We start from the raw sequence: 22,577 nt of genomic DNA on the forward strand, positions 1-22,577 counted from the left end.
ATACATATATAGTAGAATAAAAAGTAAAACAAAATAGAAAAATGAAAAAGAAAACATACTAACAAAGTAGCTAACTGACTAACTAACTGAAATGGGCAGGCAAATTTCAGTTTTACCGGTATTTTGAAGAAGAGAGAAGTGAGTGTGTTCCACTTAACAATGTAAACAGCAATATGAATGTGGATATATGAAAGCAAGAATGAGCAGGTGTGTGAATGAATGAATGTCTAATTGGATGCCAGGGGTCTCTTTGGTACGTCCGTGGTACCGACAATTGAATCACGATATTAGAGCAGCATATTCTGGGGATTCGGAAAATTGCACCCAATAAAACCATTTAAGAGCTAAATTCTTCTGCTGCTTTGGTTGACTGCTATCTGACTTATAACGTTCAAACTGATAAATCTCATTTACCTTGAGTGCCCAGTCCTTAAGTGTAGGAATTGTCGTCGATTTCCAGTGGAAAGGTATCAGCATTTTAGCAACAGTCACTAAAGTTGAGAGAAGTGCCAACCCCTCCTCTCCTCCTGCAATACGCAGGGATGGAAAAATTGATATCTCAACCCGCTAAGGTCAAGCTTCTATCCAATGCATATAGGCACTTAATCTCTAATAGATATGATCCCCGACCCAGAGTGAAGTATAAGTGGGAGAGTAGTGGGGTTCATGTCGACCCGGATGATTGGGAAGAAATTATAGACAATCTATATATCCCTTTAGTAAGTGTAAGAGACAGGCTTATACAGTTTAAGATAGTTCATCAAACGTACCTCACCCCTCAGAAACTATTTACTATGGGAAAAGTAGCTTCACCCAGCTGTCCGAGATGTGGTGCTCCTGTAGCTAATTTCATACATCTAATGTGGGATTGCCCAGTTATACTCCGATATTGGAAGGCAATTTTGAGCTTCATGGCTACCGAACTGGACCTTCCCCAGATACTTAACCCTGCTACATGTCTTCTGGGGCTCCTTGACTCCGTGATACCCAGAGTAAACACTAGATGCCTGATGCGGTTGCTCTTCTTTTACGCAAAGAAAGTCATTGCCCTGCACTGGATGGGCCCATCGCCACCATCTCTGAGTAGATGGATTGGACTGGTTAATTCGCAACTGGAACTGTACAAGCTTACATACTTGGCACGAGGATGCCCAAAGAAGTTTGAGAATATTTGGAACCCTTGGCTCGACTCGCCAGCCACCTTGACCAACCATTGATAGTTGCTTTTTCAGCCATACCTCTTCTCCCCACTTTTCCCTTCTTTTCTTCTTACTTGCTTTTCTTCTTTCTGATTTTATGTTGTTAAAATTCAATAAAAATTAACCTTTAAAAAAAAAAAAAAAAAAAGTTGAGAGAAGTGAATTTTTATATCTTGTGGCAGACATCTCGTTGTGATGCAGTAGAAAAAATTGTGCCGAATCCGGTATATCCAAATCAGTAAATCTAGGCAGTATCTGTTTAATCTGATTCCAAAACGTTTGTATTTTAGGGCAATGCCATAAAATGTGTGTAAGAGTTCCAGTAGGCTGGCCACATCTCCAGCAGACATCCGAGACAGTTGGAAATATTTTGGAAAGCATATGAGGTACTCTATACCAATGAGATAAAATTTTGAAATTATTTTCTAACATCCTAGCGCATCTAGAGGATTTGTACGACTTTATGACAATCAACTCCCATTCCTCATCAGTAAAAGTGCAATGTAATTCCGTCTCCCATTTCTTTTTATAGTTGTTCATGGGCAAATGAGCGCTGCCTAATAACAATTTGTATATTTTGGCTATTTCATGAGAGGTACGGTCTGAAGTAGTGAACATCTGTTCAAATAATGTATCATCCGGTCCGGTATCATCAATGATTCTTTTTCTATGCAAAAAATGTTGGATTTGGCAGAGGCGTAAACTTTCGATTGCATTTATGACTTCTGGTGGTAGTATATCCGCCATAGGTTTAATGGAGCGTCCGTTGAGCAATTGGTAAGCCCAAAGCGTGTTTGTGGAAGTCCATTTGTTAAAATGAGTGGGTTGCAAACCGGGGGCAAAGTCTTTGTTATGTAATAATGGGGTAAGTCTAGAATGCTCATTTAAAAGTTGCTTTTTGTATTTAAGTGCATCCCATGTGTAGATGATCTCCTGCACAATCGGTTCTAGCTTATAGTATACAGAACGACAGCTTTTGGGCAACCATATATAAGTATCCAGTGGTACCTCAAAATCATCCTGAGCAACTTCAGTCCATAATTTAGCAGTCTGAGATTTCTGTAGGTCAAGCATTCTCTGTAGAACTGTGGCCTTATGATAGGCCCAAAAATCAGGTACACTTAAGCCTCCAGTTTCTTTAGGCTGGGTGATGTGAGCAAATTTCTGTCTGGCTTTCTGACGTTTCCAAATGTATTGCGAAATAATAGAGTGTAGTTCAGTAAAAAACGATTTAGGAATTCGGAACGGGATCGTTTGAAATAAATAAAGGAAGCGCGGGAGAACATTCATTTTTACAACGCTAATACGTCCAAACCATGAAAATCCCGGTTTGTCCCAATCATGTAAATCGGATTTCACTTTTTGAAGAAGTGGGAGAATATTCAGAGATACCCCCTCTGCTGTATTCGCTGATATCTTAAGTCCAAGATAGATGAAAGAGCTGGGCTCAATCGCAAATGTACAAGATTGTCGAACATATTGCACTTCTGACTGTGGTAGTGATACATTAAGAAAGCTAGATTTCTGAAGATTGATTTTCAAATCACTTAAAGTCCCGTATTCATCAAATTCCTGCAAGATTGCTGGAAGAGTAGTTCTCGGATTCGTAACGAAGAATAACATGTCATCAGCGTATGCTGCGGTCTTATGAAAACGGCCATGAATTTCTACTCCCCTTATGCTTTGATATTGTCGAATCTGCTGCAAGAACGGCTCTAGCGTAAGGATAAATAACAGGGGGGACAACGGACATCCCTGCCTCGTTCCATTGTTAATCCCAAAAGAATCCGACAATGACCCATTAATACGGATACGAGCCTGTGGATGCGTATATAGACTTTGTACAGAACGTATAAAAGTAGGGCCAAGGCCTGCCCAGTGCAGGCATTTGAAGATGGTTTTCCATTTGACCCTATCAAACGCTTTTTCTGCATCAGTGGATAGTAAAGCCAGCGGGATGTTGTGTTTCTTACAATAATTCATAATACTATAGACCCTAAGTGTATTGTCTCGTGCCTCCCTTCTAGGAACAAAGCCCACTTGTTCCTGGTTGATAAGCTGTGGTAAAAAAAGTTTTAACCTCTCTGCTAAGACCTTCGCATACAGTTTGGTGTCCACATTGAGGAGGGATATTGGTCTATAACTCCTAACATCTAGGGGATCCTTCCCAGACTTATGTATCAAAGTGATATTGGCATGTGTAGCATCTAATGGTAATGTGCCAGTGTCTGCAGCTAATTGAATATGTTTTTGAAAATGCGGCAAGAGAATCTTGGAAAAATGCTTATAGTATAGGCTAGTAAAACCATCCGGTCCCGGTGCCTTATGAATCGGAGTGTGTTTAAGAGCAAATTGCAATTCCTCCAAAGAGATTGGGGATTCCAATGTCGAAAAGTCATCCGGGGTGAGTGGAGGTTTGGAAATCTTTTGGAAGTACACGTCCATTGCACTCGCGAACTCTGGGTCCCCAAGACGATCCGTGCCTTGATCGAGGTTATAAAGAGATTTGTAAAACTCACGAAAAATCTGCATGATTTTATTCGTGTCGTGTGTAGTTTTCCCAGAAGAGTCCCGTATGGACATAATGTGATTCCTCCTTTGTTTGCTTTTTAAGGCCGAGGCTAGTAATCGACCGCACTTATTGCCGTGTTCAAAATAAAGCTGCTTCTGGTAGAAGATAGCTTTTTTGGTATAGTTGCTTAATAAAGTTTTGATCTCTTTCCGAATTCCCGTAATTTGATCTAATACAGCTACTGAGGGTTGACTTTTGTGTTGACCTTCCAGCGTAGTCAGTGTCTGTAACAATTGGTCATACTTCTGTTGCTTTTCACGTTTTTTAAATGTGCCCAGCTTAATCAATTCTCCCCTGATGACGCATTTGTGCGCTTCCCATACCATTTGGGGGTTAGAGGTCGGAATAGCATTCTCCTTAAAGTAATGTTCTAGGACTTCGGAAATGCGTTGGGTGATGGACATGTCCTCCAGTAGATGTTCATTTAGTTTCCATTGCCAAGTGTGACCAGATGGGCCATGATCAAAAAAATATAGAAAAACTGGAGCGTGGTCCGACCACGTAATAGGGCCAATAGAAGCCGAAGAGCATTTGGACAAATTATGATGCGGTGTAAGGAAGTAATCAATGCGAGAATACTGTTGGTGTGGGTTAGAAAAAAACGAATAATCACGTGTCTCAGGATTAAGTAATCGCCATGTATCTACTAAGTTATAGCCGTGTAAGAGCTGTCTCAATTGAGCTAGAGCATGAGAAGGTACACTAGATTGTTTCGAGGAACAATCCAATATGGGTTCAATTGCAAAATTGAGATCTCCGCCAATGATCAAGGTGCCCTCTGCAAATTGATCCAATTGTTGAAGTAGAGATTTGAGGTATCGCTGCTGTCCCGTGTTGGGAAGATATATTGAAGCTAAGGTGTACGTTTTATTCCCCAAGAGACCTTTAATCGCATTCATATGCCCTAATTTATCCGTGATCTGGTCTAAGTGAAGCCATTGGATATGATCTGACAATATAATGGCAGTGCCTCTAACCTTAGATTGTTGAGGCATGCTAGTGTAAACATTTCGATATCCCTTTATGTAGATTTTAGATGTCGCCAGTCGCTTGAGATGCGTTTCCTGTAATAGAGCAATTTGAACCTTACTTCTTTTAAGCTCTAATTTTAAACTATTACGTTTTTGAATCGTATTGAGACCCCTGACATTCAATGACATAAGGCATAGTTTATCACTCATTATTGAAAACATTGTAAATTAAGCTAACCCATCTGCTACAATGACCCTCACTTCTCATGAAAACAAGTCGTATCTGCCAGTAATCTGCCCAAATTGCAAATACAAAATCACACAAATAAAATAAACAGAACAGTTGAAAAACATTAGCACTTCCCATAGACAACTCAAGAGTTTTAACACAGGATGTCATATACAATAGGGGAAGTCAATTGCACAAACTCTGTGAACCCCCTAATCCAAAAAAGGTGGAGGTTATTTGACTACAGAGATGTAGGTTGGGGGGGAGAAAGCTACAGTTGTCAAAGAGCTGTCTTATCCACAGCTCCTAGTCTCCGTTCAGTAGTGTAGATTATGACCACAATAAAAGACCTGGGTGAGCCGAAGGGAGCAAGAAAATAATGGGAACAGCAGTAGTAAGGTATTAGGGAGAAATAAGGAAATAGAGAGAAAAGAAAAAGAAAAAAAAAAAAAAAAAGGGGGGGAGAGGAAAGGAAGTCAGGGGCATGATGGTAAGAGAGAGACCAAGAGAAGGAAGAGAAAAAAAAAAAAAAAAGGGGGGGGAGGGAGGAAAAAGGTAGGGAGGATGGTTTCCTATGGGACTAGTGACCCTATTAACATTCATAGAGGCAAGGCCATAGGGGACATAATGTAAATACGATACCCAGTATTCTGTAGAAGTCCCGTGGTAGGAAACAAAAAGTTCTCAGTCCATCAGGTGAGTATTGTCCAAGTATCCTCGAGGAGGTAGTGCATCAAATACTATCCAGTCACCAAGATGGGATCACCTTCAATCAGGGGACGGTTTGTTCGGACCTCTCCGTCGTTTCGCAGGCGTAGACCATTCTCTGGCATCCAGCTCTGGTAAGTCTTCTCCGCCATAGACCAACGATCTCCATTCAGCCAAATCCGGCGAAGTAATCCCAAGATGGCTGCAGAACTGGGGAAGGTCATCTGGTTCCTTTAGACTCACGAATCTACCGTTGAAGCTGACTGTGAGCGCAAACGGGTATCCCCACCTGTATTTGAGGTTATTCGCCATAAGCAGCGTCGTCAGAGGGCGTAATGTGCGTCTTTGTTGCAAAGTAAGCCACGCCAGATCCTGGTATATGGCAATTTTATGTCCTTCAAAGGAAATTTGGACCGAGGCTCTAGTTTTCTTCAGGATTTTCTCCTTAAGTTTATGACTGTGTAAACAGCAAATGACATCTCTCGGTTGTTCCCCGCGTTGTAGAGTGTTAAGTGCCCTATGTGCGCGGTCAAACTCAATCACCGTCTCCGGTGGCTTGTCCAATAAGGGGTTAAAAATATCACACAAGGCCTGTTCCAGATCTGGCGGTTTCATGGACTCTGGGATACCCCGAATGCGTAAATTGTTCCTGCGACCCCTATTATCTAGATCTTCTAGATGGCGTCTCATGAGGTAAATGCTTTTATGATGAGCATTCACTCGAGTTGTAGTACTCACAATCGCCTGCGTGTTAGCGTGAATCTGTAAGTCGACTTCCTCATTTTGGCGCCAAGATCTTTCAGTGCGTCTTTAATCCCCGCCAACTCGACTCTTTGCGAGGCTTTAATAGCTTTAGCCATATCCGCTAAATCCGATTTAGTCGGAAGCGCAGCAAGTAAATCATGGAGATCTCTGCGATGCGGACGCGCTGTAGAGCTGCTTGTTGAGTCAGTCGGGCTAGGGCTGCGGCATGGAGCGTCCGCCATCTTGGGTCGATGCGCACCAGGCACCTCGTTCTTATCGAAGAAAGAGGAGACCGACGGGGTTTTCGTCTTCACCGGAACCGCTTTAGGAGTCAAGTAGGTTTTCTTCTTACCATCCTTGCCCATAATAAGCAATATCCAGGGCTATCTGCTGTGAGAAAGCTAATTATTTGCTACACGGAGACCGGAGCTGTTGACTCGTGCGACTGTTCAGCACGGCATCCGGTCACGCCCCCCAGCAATGAATATTTAACAAGATAATAAATAAACCTTTTCAAACATTGGGAGATATTCAATTCAATGAGAAAATGGTATATCACCATTTATTAAATTATAAGTCATGGAGGAGATTCAATTCGAGGAGGAAAAACACTTCTCCTAATTCACTTCCATTTTCCCCCATAGACTTCAATAAAGTTTTCACGTAATAAACCATGAGATACGTTTTTCGGGATGGAATTGCACCTCTAATTGAATGTTGTCCTTGAGTTTTCATTTTTCTCACTGAATTGAATCTGGCCCAATATTGTTATTTAAAGGGGACCCGTCACCCCAAAAAATTATTCAAAATCCTATTTTATCACATTAGTCAAGCAAAATGAACTTTAATTACACTATATAAATTATTTGAATCTTGTTTCCTTCAGTCTGGGAATTAATAATTATAGCAAGCAGGCAGCAGCCATTTTGTGTTATTAAGACAAGCCTTGTATCATCTCAGAATCTTGTTTGTGCACCAGAATGGGGGACCCGATGTCCATGCCCATGCCCTGGCTACACAATTAAATGGTAAAGAGAACGGGGGAATGTGTGGAGAGCAGTTACATCTAGGAAGTGCTGAATGGAATGTGAAAGTAATTGTCTGCCCCGCCTCTATGCCACTGGCATAGAGGAGGGGCAGACAATATTTGATTGACAGCTGAGATTTTTAAATGAGTTTACAACAGCTATGAATGCTTTAATAAAAAATAGAAATTGGATTTCATGTTTAATTTAAAAAGGACTTTTATTATACAGATTTTTGTGTCTGGGTGACAGGTTCACTTTAATGGAAGAACTTGAAGGAGGACTAAAGCTAAAGAAGTAGGCTAGAAATGTTGTATATTATCTTTTAGGCTTCTGTACCAGGCCAAGACAAGCATTAAACATCTGTGCATCTGAAGAGTCCCAGTAGATACCAATCTTCTTTTTTGCTGATTCGCTGCATATGTTCTGTGCTGCTGTCAGTTACTGAGCAAAGGGACCTACACAAAATATACAGTACACATATGGGGGAATGTAATATGTGTTGTTACCGGAAAAAACATTCATAGACACCTTTGTGTACGTTAGCAACCATGTTTGCATCCTTTTTGATTGATTACAGACTGCAAGAACTTCCTTGCAAAGTTTGCGACCAAATGGCTGTGTGAACATTTGCAGTGTATATAATAGAATTTTGCAATCGCAAAGCATTTTTGATGACAAAATATTTGATGAAACTCCAGAACAGGTGTTAAAGCTAACTTTTGCTTAGCATGTGAGTGTCGCAGACACTTTCCAAGATGGTGACCCCCTGTGACAATTTTGAAGTCCTGGATCATTGCTGCTATTGACAAGCTTAAACTTTTGACTGGTGCAATAAGTTTGGTTTGTAAAATATGGCATTTTTAGCCATATTTATTTTTAGGGTTTAGTACTCCTTTAAGTTGTTTTGTGTTTTGTGTTGATGTTGTGATGGCTGATTCAGTTAATGCCTTTAAGAATGGCTTGGATGATTTTTTGGACAGACATAATATCAAAGGCTATTGTGATACTAAGCTCTATAGTTAGTATAGGTATGGGTATATAGAATTTATGTAAAAGTAGGGAGGGGTGAGTGTATGGAAGCTGGGTTTTCATTTGGAGGGGTTGAACTTGATGGACTTTGTCTTTTTTCAACCCAATTAAACTATGTAACTAACTGTGCAACTATGTAAATGAGTTGTAACACAAATGTTTATTATTTTCTTGTTCACTAAACGTTTACATATTTTGTATGTGTTCCTTCCTGCATTACTCTTCTAATATTATGTTTATTTTTTATTTTTTTTGGAGAAAGGCTTATTTCAGGAGAAGCCACACAGCCTTCAGAACAACATACGGACCTCATCAGAGAAAAAGAAAAGGGGCTCATTTTCACAGTGGAGCACTCGAGCAGCTAATGGTGACAATGTACATCAGGGTTAGTAGAAAAAATTAAAAAACTCATTTCTACAGTTTTAGCATCTTTATAATATACACACAGTACACCTGTTTTTCACGGTCTATGTTGTTGATTACCACTGTAGAACTCATATTGTGATTTGGTTTTAATCCTGTAAATCAGGAATATAAATTAATATTAAACTCAAGTTAATTAATATAATTTTTATCCATTAGCACTGTTGCAGATTTAACCAGTTAGTTTAATTAGCAACTTTGAAAATAAACTCTTAGTAATTGATTTTAATTTATAGTCAACAAAGGACAGACTGTATAGTTGTGTAACACTGTTTGTGTTGCCATTAATGAATTTCATATTTCATGTTAAATTGTTTAGATTTGCAAAGAACTATGTACATTACAAAATGCATGTGGGAGGAACAGATTACAATATATAGGCTTTCTTACAATGCCTCTTCCATACCACCTTGGCAGCCAATGCTCCCTGGAGAGGATGATGTCTCCACATTTCAGGTGAAAGAGCTTTTATTTGTCAGGTTGTCTTTTTATTATTATTATTATTATTAATAAAGATAAGTAATGTTAAGAATTGATGTGCATTAAGGGGCAGATGTAGCAAAGTAGAAAATACAAAAACTCACCACTTTCTATTTATTCCTATAGAGTTTTTATAAGGGTATTTATTAATGGGTGAAAGTCAAAGTTTTCAATTTTGACAAAATATGCTTCTAAAAATCCTATAGAAATTAATAGAAGGTGGGTGAGTTTTTTTTGTGGTGAGCTATAATTTCACACTTTGCTACTGTAAATCTGCTCATAACAGCATTGTTTAAGTGGTATTCTTAGCAATTATTGGAAGCATTCTACAAGTTAGTTCTGTTAATGAATGTGTAATTGTTACACTGTAACAAGTTGGTGATGGTGCTTAAATCCTCTGGATCAGTATTAACCAACTTCTGTGGTACAGAGGGCTGGAATTTTTCTGGCCTACTTGGTGTAGGACTGATAATGGAAGCCAGTTTTGACCATGCCTTTTTTAAACAAGACCCTTTTAAACCACACCCATGTTATTTCAAGAACTTCTAAGACCATGTCCACATTAATGTGGTAGTACACAAATGGTTACTGCAGGGATATAACTCATCACTCATATTTGAAAAATTGAAGTCATACCCTTAAATATACCATAAACAACCCCTTAAATTCATAGGCCGCCTCCCCTGTGGATAACATTAATGGTGGTAGCACACAAAAAACCAAGTGGTTGGTGCTCACTGCAGGGATATTACTCATCACTCATATGTGAAATAATTAAGAAATACCCTTAAATATACCATAAACATGCCCTTGAATTCATAGGCCACCTCCTCTGTAGATAACACAGCACCCCCAGCACATAATTAAACACCTTAGGGGCCCCTGACAATTTCCAAATGCTAACAAACCCCCAGAACAGACTCTACCAGGCATACATCCTACAGGGTACAGAATAGGGCAGGCAGTGTATGGCACACAGGACTGTATTTAGGTCCAATGCCCCCCTCACCCCCTCAGCTCCATCACCAGATTTCCTATGGAAATCCGTGGCGGAGGGTGGGGGGGTTTAAAAAAAAAAAAGTAAAAAAAGGCTATGAATGCAGCCCTGCACACACAGGGAGCATAGGGCAGGCAGAGCATGGCACACATAGGGAGCATAGGGCAGGCACAGTATGGCTCACACATGGAGCATTGGGCAGCCAGAGTATGGCACACACAGGGGACATAAGGAAGGCAGAATAGAGCAGGAGAAACCTATCAAGACTCTAAGATGAACAGTTCATACTGTGCTACATACATTGTTACAATGCTGGTGTCCCTCCAGCAGTTTGTCTGAGATGTGAACAGGTGAACAATGTGGGCACTTTCAGTCTGGGTCTGAGGTGTGAACAATGCAGGGCTTTAGGGGTGTGAACAATTGAGGTGTTACAGATGTGAACAATACAGGGGGATTATAGGTGTGAACAATGTGTTGGAAAACAACTGACAGAGATTGTTCCAGTGCATGTTACTTAATGCAGGGAGGGTCTGTTGTTGTTTAGCAATCTGATGTCATGTTTGACTTGTAACAAACAAGGGAAAGTTGTGCTCACCACTACTTTCTTCCTCTTCCTGTGTATGCTCTCTATGAAAAGTTCCTGTTGCAGGCATGTTATACTAAAGTGTTTATGCTGAGTTCTATAAAGCAACCAAGTTACTGATCACACAGAAGTTGGCGTGTCTGTCCTCACTTACAGAGAAGCTGCACATGCAGTTCAGATCAGCTCTCTGCTAACAGTTTATAGGCCCAGATCACAGCACCACTGGTATCTGAGCCTGAGAATCTCCAGAGAGACAGATAGAAGCTGATCACATGGTAAAATGGCAGCTAGTCTGGAGTTCAGGTCAGTTCAGTTCAGTTCATAGCAAAGCTGAATAACAGAAACTATCAGCTATGGAAATTTAAGGTGGAATGCTTTTCTGTAATGATGACCTGTGGGATATACTCAATACAGAGAGACCAGAAAACAATCCTGAGGATTAGGTTAAAAGAAACAGACAGGCTAAATCAGTTATTAGCCTACTGGTGGAAGATGATCAACTGATTCACATCAGGAAAGAATCTACAGCAAAAGGTATGTGGCATGCACTGCATGCACTCCATGAGAGATCAAACTTAAACAATTAACTGTACATGCTGCGTAAGCTATACAGCATGAGACTGCAGAAAAAATCAGGAAATGCAGGAACATTTAAATGCATCTTTAGAAAATTGCAGCTCAGAGGAATTGGAGAGGAAATTAAAGACAGCCATTAAGCAGCTCTCCTCTATGCAGCCTTCCTGAATCATATAGCCCTCTGATAAATGCCATTGAAGTCAGACCAGAGTCATAAATAACTCTGGAAAATGTCAAAGGCAAGTTAATTGATGAATATAATCGCAGAAAGGAAAACAGAGCTGTGAAAGAAACTAAAGCACCAGAAACATCTCTTAAAGATGGAAAAATTGCAAAAAGAGATACTCAAGATAGTATAGATACATAGTGCAGTGGATGTTTCAACCTTACTCAAGAGAACTGCTCATCAAACTGGTTTATTGACTCTGGAGCAACAAGTCACATGACAAGTGATAAGAATTTCTTTGATCCAATAGACTGTGATACAATGAAAAAGTGTTCCTTGCAAATGGGGACAGCCCGACATTCTTTGAACCATTAACATTAAATTACAGGAATCGTGTAGCCGTAGCGGTAATATTTGGGCACATTAGTGAAATGATCTGCCACTTGGTCTATACTGCTGCCTGTGTGTTGAATGTGTTAGCAATAGATACGTACTGGCACTAGGGTTGCCACCTGGCTGGTATTTTACCGGCCTGGCCTGTACAAATGATGGTTGATCCCAATGTTATTAATAGGGAAAAAAGATAAATATATAGGAAGGCCGGTATTTTTTTACAGAAAAGGTGGCAACCCTAACTGGCACGTAGTGACGTGACGCTCTCGCATACTTCTTTCATTTACTGTACTGGAACGTCAGTACTTCTATTGACACCTTCAGCCCTAAAGAAGTATGCGAGAGGGGCGCGTCACTGCGTGCCTATTGCTAACACCTTCAGCACACAGGCAGCAGTATAGACCAAGTGGCAGATCATTTCACTAATTTGTCCAAATATTACTACCACAGCTATGTGATTCCTGATCGCACTGTGCTGGTGTGACGCATTATTATTAATTTCATGACGGAGGATGATGGCCAGTGTAAATGTGAAAATGAGCCGCAATTGGCCCGCAGGCCTGAATTTGGACATGCCTGACCTAAAACAAGTCAGAGCAGGGCAGTCAGGACTATTGTGAAACTTTTTCTCCAGTAGTGAAACATACATCTTTGAGAACAAAAGCTCTTATGTCTAGCAGCCAGCAAAGGTATGCAATTAAGACACCTAGATGTAAGAACTGCATTTCTTTATGGTAAAATGGATAAAGACCTATACATGGAACAACCACCTGGTTTTGTGAATTCAGAAACCATAGATTTCATATGCAAGCTTCAGGAGGGCCTATATGGACTTAAACAAGCAGCCAGAAATAAATCAAGTCCTTTTATATGGAGGATTTTCCAGAAGCAAGGCAGGTCCATGTCTTTACAGTAAGAAAGAAACCAACAGATGGATATATGTATTGATCTATGTGGATGAAGTGCTAAGAGCAAGAAGGGGACAGTGATGATATTGTGGAAAGACTAAAGGAAAACTTTGAAATGAAGTATTTGGAAATGTCACATATTACCTTGGAATACAAATTGAGAAAGATGAGGATGGAAGTCTCCTACTTAATCAGAAAAATAAAATTCAAGAACTGATAACCTATTGTGGAATGGAGGAAGCAAAGGAAGTAAAAACACCTATGGAAGTTGAATATCTGAAAGGCGAGAATGGTGAGTGATTGTTGACAGACAACCACCAATATCGAAAGGTTATTGGCAAATTGTTGTTCATAGCGACAGTGACAAGACCAGACATTGCAGAAGCAGTAGGAATACTTTGCAGAAAGGTTTCAGCTCCATCACATCGTGATTGGAGTGTGGTAAAGTGTATTATAAAATACCTTAAAGGGACTATCAATAAGAAGATAACTGGTTATGGAGACGCAGACTGGGCAGGTGATGTAAAAGATCGCAAGTCAACTATAGGATTTTTATTTCAACTTGGAAAAGGCACCATATGTTGGACCAATAGAAAACAAGCCACAGTAGCCTTATCACCAGCAGAAGCTGAATATATTGCCGCAGCCAGGGTGCTGAGGACCTCTTGTATTTGTCTACATGTAACCCTGTGTGACTTTCTTCTTCCTGTGTATGCTTTCTATGAAAAGTTCCTGTTGCAGACATGTTTATGCTGAGTTCTAAAGCAACCAAGTTACTGTTCACACAGAAGTTTGTGTGTCTGTCCTTACAGAGAAGCTGCACAGGTAGTTCAGATCAGCTCTCTGCTAACACAATGCAGGCGTTCGCAGTCTGAATTTGAGGTGTAAATACAGGGGCCAGTACTGATACATTTTAAAGCTTAGACAAGGTAAGAAATTACACCAGACTTTCATGTGGTGGGCCACACAAGTTGGACAGCCCTGCTCTAGATACCTGCCATGGAGTCAAATCTAGAAAAGGAAATTAAGATAGGATACACACATAAGATTGCATTTGAATGAAAATAAAGGTTGCTTGTCCACATAAAACATTAATATTTTGTGTGGTTTCTATCTTGCTTTTCTAGTTGTCTAAATGCCCCGTACTGACATTTTAAAGAAAATATCAGAGGTTTCCAGCCAAGTGCATCATAACTCAAATTAATATAGCTGCTTAAAGTGACTCCAGTGCCTTTATGTGAGATTGCTGTGACTAAAACAACCCACCTCATAAAAAAAAAATCAGCAGATTGGAAAATATGGGCAATAGGCCATAACGCACAATTCAGAGACCCAACTTGCCCATACTTTTATATTTTGCATCTACAGTTTACAACTCATAAAGCCAAGCTATTTCATTGGCCTACCCTTCTACCCCTTACTACCATTTCCCCTACCCCACCAGCAGTGACAAACGTACAATAACATTTTCTGTTATTAGATCTGGAATACAGATTCCCCGTCTCATATTTCTCTCCATCCCCTTCTCCTCTCCTTTCCCCTCCCCATCTCCTCGCCTTCCCCTCTACATCCCCTACCTGTCCACTTCCTTTACGTGCGTGCATGCACACATGCACGCGTAGAACTGCACTGGAGACACACGGCAGATTTTCAAATCTCCTGCAAACCAGTTTTCAGTGCTCGTATTTGGTTCAGTCTGGGCGGCATGCCACCCAGGGTTAGGCTGGGCCATGGGACATCGGGGAAAAAACCCGGTGGGCCCCAGCCCTCATTGGCCAGACCCGCCCCCCTCAATAGGCTGCCCCCTAAAGGCAAAGATTAGCCACAATGTGCCGGTGTTCACATATGCATATCGTGGACCGATGTTTGTGTATGTGCGCTGGGGGGAGCACATGGGAGTTTAGATGTCCATAGTGGGCCCCCGGTGTCTGCTAGGAGGGCCATTGTTGTCATAGCTCTGGTGGACCTCCAATGCTCCAGTCCTGATGCCGCAGAACCCTGATGCCATCTGGCCTTACCAAAAATTTGGGTCTGAAAGTGTCATCTGAGTAGCTGGATTATCTGCATAATTCACTAGCCATGGATGACCACTCTGATGCTGGGGGTAAGATTTTATATTCTCAAGTAAATTAAATATTTTAAGGAATAAGCATGCCCACTTTAGAATGAAAGCAGTATTAAGTACATCTTTCTCTTTGGTGCCAGTTTGCAATCACGAATACAGAGAGTTAACAATTCTATAAAGCTGCTTCCATTATCAAACCCCACATCTATCAGTGTCAGCTTTAATATTAAGACCTTTTGACATTACATGATTGTATTATTTCACTCACCAGGGTTAAGGGGGTCATATTGTAAATACTTGTTTTCCTTGATCCATTATTTAGGTATATAAGGTTCCTTATGGTAATTTCACTTGGAAGCTGACAGCTTGTATGTCCACCTTAGGCCTAAATAGGGGGATGTGCCCTAAGAAATGGATGTTAACATCATCTGCTTGTGACACCAACAGAGGGTGGAAATTTGACTTCAGTTTCTATGTTGCAGAAAAAGAGCAGCACTATACAAGGTATGGTTATCTCATGGGTGTGGAATCAAAAAGAATCCAAACTGGATTGTCCAGTCCTACCTGTAGTGATGGGCGAATCTCTTCCCACAAAAGTGATGGGCGAATCTCTTCCCACAAAATTCACGGAACGGCGAAAAATTCTCTAAAAATCGGAAAGTTCACGAAAAAAATTTTCTCGGAAAAATCATGAAATTCAAACGTTTCACAAAAACATAGAGCAATTTGAATGTTTTCATTGAGCAATGCGAACATTTTCACTATAAAATCGAGCAATTCGAACTTTTTGCCGAAAAAATAGAGGAATTCGAACTTTTTCACAGAAAAATTGTGAAAATCTGAATTTTCGCGGGAGATTTGCGAATTTATTCACCAGCGGGGGAACGCAGAAATTCACTGTGAATTCGTGCCAGGCGAATTTAATCGCCCATCACTAAACCCAATATCTATTTTTACAATTTCACTTTAAGTTATTACTGGCTAATTGGAAGCTGTACTTTAATCTACAGCTTTTTATTTCAAACTAACTCTGCAGTTTAATGTTATATAAGGGATGAAATATTGTGTGGGGTAAATTAAGTAAATTAAATATTGTGTGGTTTTGCTGAGATTTGAGAGCATATTCTTAAAAGATTGGAAATAAACACCAAACTTGCAGTTATCTATGCCTGATAATAGATTTACAGTATTTATTTAAGCTGTTGCTAATTAATCAATAAAGAATTGAGTGTCAACTCGTCTTTACTGACAGTAGTCTTTCTCCCTGTACTTTCATTTTAGGCTCCCATTCATTTTATTGCTCCCATTATAGAAATCATAATAATACATATGTCAGAAACAAGCAACTTTGTGCCAAAAAAACCACCTTGTTCTGTAATATTATCTCATTTAGAAAAGGCTAGACAATCTTATTCTTCCTCTAAGAAAATGATAAAGCTATAGTATAACCTTGTAGAATAATGGAACCTATTAACCAAAAACCCACCCAAATTGGGTGAGAATTTATCATGTGTTTTGGTTAATAGGTTTAAGTGTATAAGGAACTTTAGAACTTAACTAGGAAAAAAAATTGAATGCTGTCACAATTGGGTGAGAAAAAGATATCTTGAAATACAAATTTGTCTGTAGTCTTAACTATAATTCTAATAAGATAAAAAAAACAAGATCATTTTTTTCCCCACTTAATTGATTGTAGCCCAAAAATCCATTGATATATTTAAGGAGATATATAATAGAATAAAAAATACTTTTTCTTATTGAATTGAATTTAGCCCATTGGACAAGATAGGCTTTTAACTTTTCCTTAATTATATCTTTGATAAAACGGGTTAATATAATTTTAGGTGGTTTCTCCTCCAGCAAAACTTATTTCAAAACCTAAGGTTTGCCAATATTGTCTAAACATAAGGAATGCTGTTTTTATGAGGTTTCAGATTTAATGAAATCTGAATGGCTCAAAACTATGGGCCCACCAGGCCAGGCCAAGAAATAGACCATCCGTTCTTCTCAGTCCATTCCAGTGTATGCACTAGTTTATTAAATAGGGGTCTGATGACTGACCTTGCACAGAAGCTACTGTATATTAACTTGTGGTAGATGAGCCCTTTGGCTTCACCGGTAGTCAGCAGGTATTTTATTCAAACGGGATTTATGTTCCTTAGTGTTGGAAGGCAGAAGACTCTTTGGATCAAAATTATATGAAATATTTCTAAATCTTCCAGAAGAAAAGGCCTTTTTCATTTTCAAAATAAACCTGAACCTCAGCTTGTTTAATCCTTTATTTTATATATCAAGTTCTTAGATAGGAGTTTCTGAACAAACCACTCGACTAGGGAATAGTCCAAATTCGATTTGAATTTTAAAAAAAAATTGAAAACTTGAATATTGAAATTTATCATGTGCTGTCTCTTTAAAAATTCGACTTTGACCATTTGCCATCTAAAACTGCCATCTGTTATAGCCTTTGGGGGACCTCCTAGAACCTATTTGAAGTCAATTGGTGGACTTTGAAAAATTCAATTTTTTTGGGAAAAACTTTGATTCATACGATTCGAAGACGCTATTACTTAGATTCATATGATTCGAATTCGGACAAATTGGAACAAATACGGACTATTCATTTGGTTTGTGGTCTTGTGTTTATGTGCTTATGATATCTTTATATCTTACAATAAAGTGAACAATAGTTCCTATAATTAATGAAAATAGACAGATAAGACTAGTGCATCTGAATGATCCAATATATTTATGAAACTGACATGCAGAGACAATATCAATTATTATATCAATTATAAAACATTGTTTTTGTTGAAGGTTCCAGGTAGCATAGATTAATTCAGTTTGCATTTCTCTTGTTTCAGAAAGCTCTATTTTTCTTTAATACATAAAAACCCATCTCATGGTAAAGTATGCGGATCTCTAACAAATTGTCTTGGACCAGATGGAGCAAATAAAGGTCACTTTTATGTTCCCAGTGATAAAGGTATTTAATTATTATTATATTTAAATGGGATACACAGTGCTATGTGTCATTCATTCATATTATAGTATTTTGATCTTATCTGAACTTCAATGTAATTGATGTACAGAATGTGCTGTTCTGAACTGTATATGTAGAAACAAATGACTCAATCTTCAACTTAAATGTTTTATTGTATGTATCTAATTATATGTAAAAAATAATTTTTATTTTTATTTTGACCAAATAAATGGGAATAAGCTCAAACAGCCTATTTCACTCTTGTTGTCATTGTTTTGTATGCGTTACTGATTTAGGGTCTTCATTGTGAGTTTACATCATATTAAGTGGCATATTAAAGAATCTTACCAAAATTTGTCTAAATATTTAAGTAAATCATGCACTTTTACATCTCTTGCCATGAGCCACCATTTCATGCAGCTCTAACTGTAACAGGAAGAAGTGTTGAAGCAAAAGACAGAGCTCTGCCTATTAATTGGCTCAGGTGACCTAACATGAATGGTTTGTTTGGTATGTTTGTGTGCACAGTGAATTGTACGATCCCAGGGGGCCGCCATTATTTTTTAAATTTTCTACTTTTTGTAATGGCACATTCTACTAGAAAAGTATATTATTATGAAAATGGTTTATTTACATGAAGCAGAGTTTTACATATGAGCTGTTTTATTCAATACCTTTTTATAGAGACCTACATTGTTTGGGGGGTATAGTTTTCCTTTAAATTGACTCACTAACCCTCCATTTAAATGGAGGGTTACATACAGTAAACCTGGCCAGAGTGATATTTTTAGAATATCACAGTGATTTGATCGGAGTGCCAAAATTGCACTGATTTCAATACTGGGCCAAAATTAACCCATACACATTGACCAGTTAGGATCTCCATTTTAACCAATTATTGCAGAGCCATAGCAGCAGAGTTTAAGTTAAAGACAGTGGGGCTCATTTATTAAAGCAGCGCAGCGCATAAGTGGACGCAAAAGATTGTCCGCGCCATCACGAGTGTGAGCGCTAATATATTTGCGTGATACTGCGCATAACACAGAGCTTTTGCAATGGTTTCGTTTATGCGCATTGCGCAAAAGATTGGGCATTTATGTCGCAAACAATGCCGTGGTTGTTAGGGGCGTGGCTGTGGGCGTGGCTACAATGCGCTTGCACTGCGGCCGTCGCAGATTTGCGTCTGTATATGTGCAAAACTGCACCCGGGCAACAGCACCACAATTTTTACGACTGCCTCTTCGTGGCGTAATAGTAACGCTCTTCAAAATGCGCATTCCTGCCCAGCTGCGCTAGTATATTCACATTTTTGCGTTTCATGTTGCTTAAAAGAGAATTTTATATATGTGTGCAGAGCCACACTGCTAAACTGGGTTCTGGCAAATACAATGGTGCTGCTGTTGGTGGGAATGTTTGTTAACTCAAAGTTAACTCAAAGATGAACAACCCCTGTAAAGTGCATATTAACTACGCCTTCCACCCAACATGTTTGTATTGACCAAGGTTCCTTTAAGGGTATCAGGTAGGCTAAACACCTTTGCAACCAAACAAATATTAGCACAGAAACAAATGCAGATGCGTCTAAGTGAACGCAATATGCGCAATATGTGACGCAACTAATTAAAGCAGCGCATTCATACATGAGCACAACTAATCCTTACCTTTGCGGTATCTTCCTGTGCGCACAATTTATTATAAGCATTGCGACAGCTGATACGCAGTTTCACATGTCGCACCTGTCTGTGTCTACATTAGCGCACAAATCGCACTGTTAAGGTATCGTGCGCTACATTATTAAATACTCGCATGCGCTGGGCAAATGTCAGGCCACTGCGCTCTTTTTAGCGCTGCGCTGCGTTAATAAATGAGCCCCAGTGGGTGTCATTTATCAACACTGGGCAAATTTGCCCATGGGCAGTAACCCATGGCAACCAATCAGATTGCTGCATTCATTGTTCTACAAGCAGCTGGCTTTCAAAAGCTAATCGCTGATTGTTTGCTATAGGTAACTGCCCATGGGCAAATTTGCCCAGTGTTGATAAATCTTGAAGAATGGCCAAACAGCTGGAGGCGATTGCAGCAAACCTCCTGGAAGGAAACAACATCAGGAGACTTGACTGTGTATTTAGGGCAGTGTTGATTATGTTAGTGGTAAATTTTGCTTTTGTATAGAGGCATGGATTGTTGTCTTTAGTGATTGATTGAGTGAACTTCAGTTACTGACCACATTAGGGAACAGGTATCATTTATCACAGGAGGCAAGCTAAAAAGTGTAGCAAATAGGTACAAAGCACAATGTGTTTTGTTCACAAGGCATCTGTGTTTCTTTGAGTTGTATCTGTATCTGTGCACAAAGCAAGGTAATTAAATATTAAGGGGTTTATTTACTAAAACGTCTCATTATTTTATGAAAACAAATTTGACCAAACTCTCTTGCATAATTTTACCTTATATTTCAATAAAACAACTATTTTTTTAATTCATTTAAAAAAATGTGCAGTTAATTAAAAAATTTTAATTCGACACCCAAAAACCTCACATTTTTCTGATCGTCGCCCGAAAACCACAAATTTTTCAGATTATCACCCAAAAACCACAAATCATTTAGACTATCATGCAAAACCCAGTGCGGATCATATCTTCCAAATTCTAAAACATCTGTAAAACCAATGTAAGACATCTGCCATTGATTTCTACATGACCTCGGCAGATTTGAGATGGAGTATTTTTGGATTTGGACTTTTAGCAGCCTTGGTGTATAATAAATCTCAAAAACGTCAAGTTTTTTTCCCCCTTTAAAACCCTGACCAGAAAAAAAGTTCTAGTAAATAACCCCATAAATGTGTGAATATTGCATTGGTTATGGATCCTTTCACAATGTTTTTAATAATTTTCTCCATATTATGCTATATGTTATATTTAATGTTAGTGCATATGTATAATTTTTCCATTTGTAGATAATAAATATGGTATAACAATGTTCAAACACAATTTCTTATTTTGTAATGTTTTTCCTGTAAATTCTGGTTAAAATGTTGTTTTACATTGACATAACTGATTTTTATTCCTAGGAAGTCCAAGAAAATTATCTGTTACCCTTGGTTTCAACCCATGTTTAAATACAAGCTGTGGGAAGCCTGCGGTTCGTCCTCTAGTAGATACTGGGGCTATGATATTTGTAGTATTTGGCATCAAAGGAATAAATCGTACTAAAGCCCCAGATAATCATGTCCTAGGAGAGCTGGTAGGTGACAATTGCAGATACTAGAAAAAAATATATTTCTAATAATCTCCATGCAATACACTCTGCCAAATGGAAAGGTTGAAATCTGATTTGTTTCCTTTATGATTTTCCTCTCTATTTCCGAAAGGGCAGCGTCATTTATGATGAAACATTTGACCTCTTCAAAGAGATTGGTCACCTCTGCAGGCTGTGTAAAGTAATTGCAAGCAATTCAGAGCTGGTGAAGCGTGGTGGTGCACAATGTCTCCCATCTGGTGAGTGTGAAATTTCTATAGTAGGCATATATTAGAAAGGAAAATAAAAATATTAGAACCAATTTCTCCCCATTCCTATGCCTTACATAATTTTTGTGGTCAGATTCAATTTGTTGAACAAAACATACTGTATCACCTGATTCAATTCCAATATTTGAGTTTTTATATGATAACTCATGAGTTAAATTATTCTCATAAAATATTTGATACAAACATACAAAAGAGAGGGGGATTGATCAATGCACACTGGAATCTCTAGAGCCTATGCGATGTCTCTTTTATATATTGAGCTTCCATCACCATTCCCTTAAAGACCATTTTTGAAGAATCATGGAGAAAAACAACATTCATTTGAGAGTACAATATGAGTACTTAGAGTACAATATGTTTTCTTCAGTAAATTAGTGACATAAACCCTTTTCAGTGCATTTCCATAAAATGTTTGCCAACAGTATGAAAAAATACACAATATTATAACAGTTTCCAGTATTATTAGTAATGTCAGTAAAGTAATGTCAAAAGCAACAATGTAAAGCCATTTTAACACTATATAACCTACAGTATCCTATGAGTCTTTCCAACTGCTGTGCATGTGCACTATCGTGGTTCCATGACTCGTCTTTGGTGCTCTTAGACTGGTGCATTTGCAGTATAGTAAATGTCGGACTTCAATCTACTGTGTGTTTGCTGACTCTGGATTTTAATATGGAACCACTGGGTAATTGATTAAACATAGCAGTGTTGTCCAACTTCTGTGGTCCCGAGGGCTGGAATTTTTCTGGCCTACATGGTGAAGGGCACACACAGGGAGCATAGGGCAGGCAGAGTATGGCACACACAGGAAGCATAGGGCAGACACAGTATGGCACACAGGGAGTACAAGGCAGACAGAGTATGGCACACACATGGAGCATAGGGCAGGCAGAGTATGGCACACACAGGGAGCATAGGGCTGGCAGAGTATGGCACACACAGGGAGCATAGTGCAGACAGAGTATGGCACATACAGGGAGCATATGGAAGGCAGA

The 22,577-nt window shown here is 39.1% G+C and overlaps 1 protein-coding gene across 1 annotated transcript in view; it reads left to right on the top strand.

The window, feature by feature from the left end:
• The window catches only part of LOC108697560 (protein dispatched homolog 3), a 102,039-nt gene that overhangs the window by 57,579 nt on the left and 21,883 nt on the right, over window positions 1–22,577 (top strand). Inside the window, exons 11-16 of the mRNA XM_018227707.2 lie at window positions 8,743–8,865; window positions 9,223–9,359; window positions 15,394–15,575; window positions 17,933–18,054; window positions 21,123–21,295; window positions 21,423–21,549. Coding sequence (XP_018083196.1) covers window positions 8,743–8,865; window positions 9,223–9,359; window positions 15,394–15,575; window positions 17,933–18,054; window positions 21,123–21,295; window positions 21,423–21,549 — 864 coding nt within the window. The remainder of the gene's footprint in view (window positions 1–8,742; window positions 8,866–9,222; window positions 9,360–15,393; window positions 15,576–17,932; window positions 18,055–21,122; window positions 21,296–21,422; window positions 21,550–22,577) is intronic.

This window comes from Xenopus laevis, chromosome 7S (assembly GCF_017654675.1).
Source record: "Xenopus laevis strain J_2021 chromosome 7S, Xenopus_laevis_v10.1, whole genome shotgun sequence".
Taxonomy (NCBI): Eukaryota; Metazoa; Chordata; class Amphibia; order Anura; family Pipidae; genus Xenopus; species Xenopus laevis.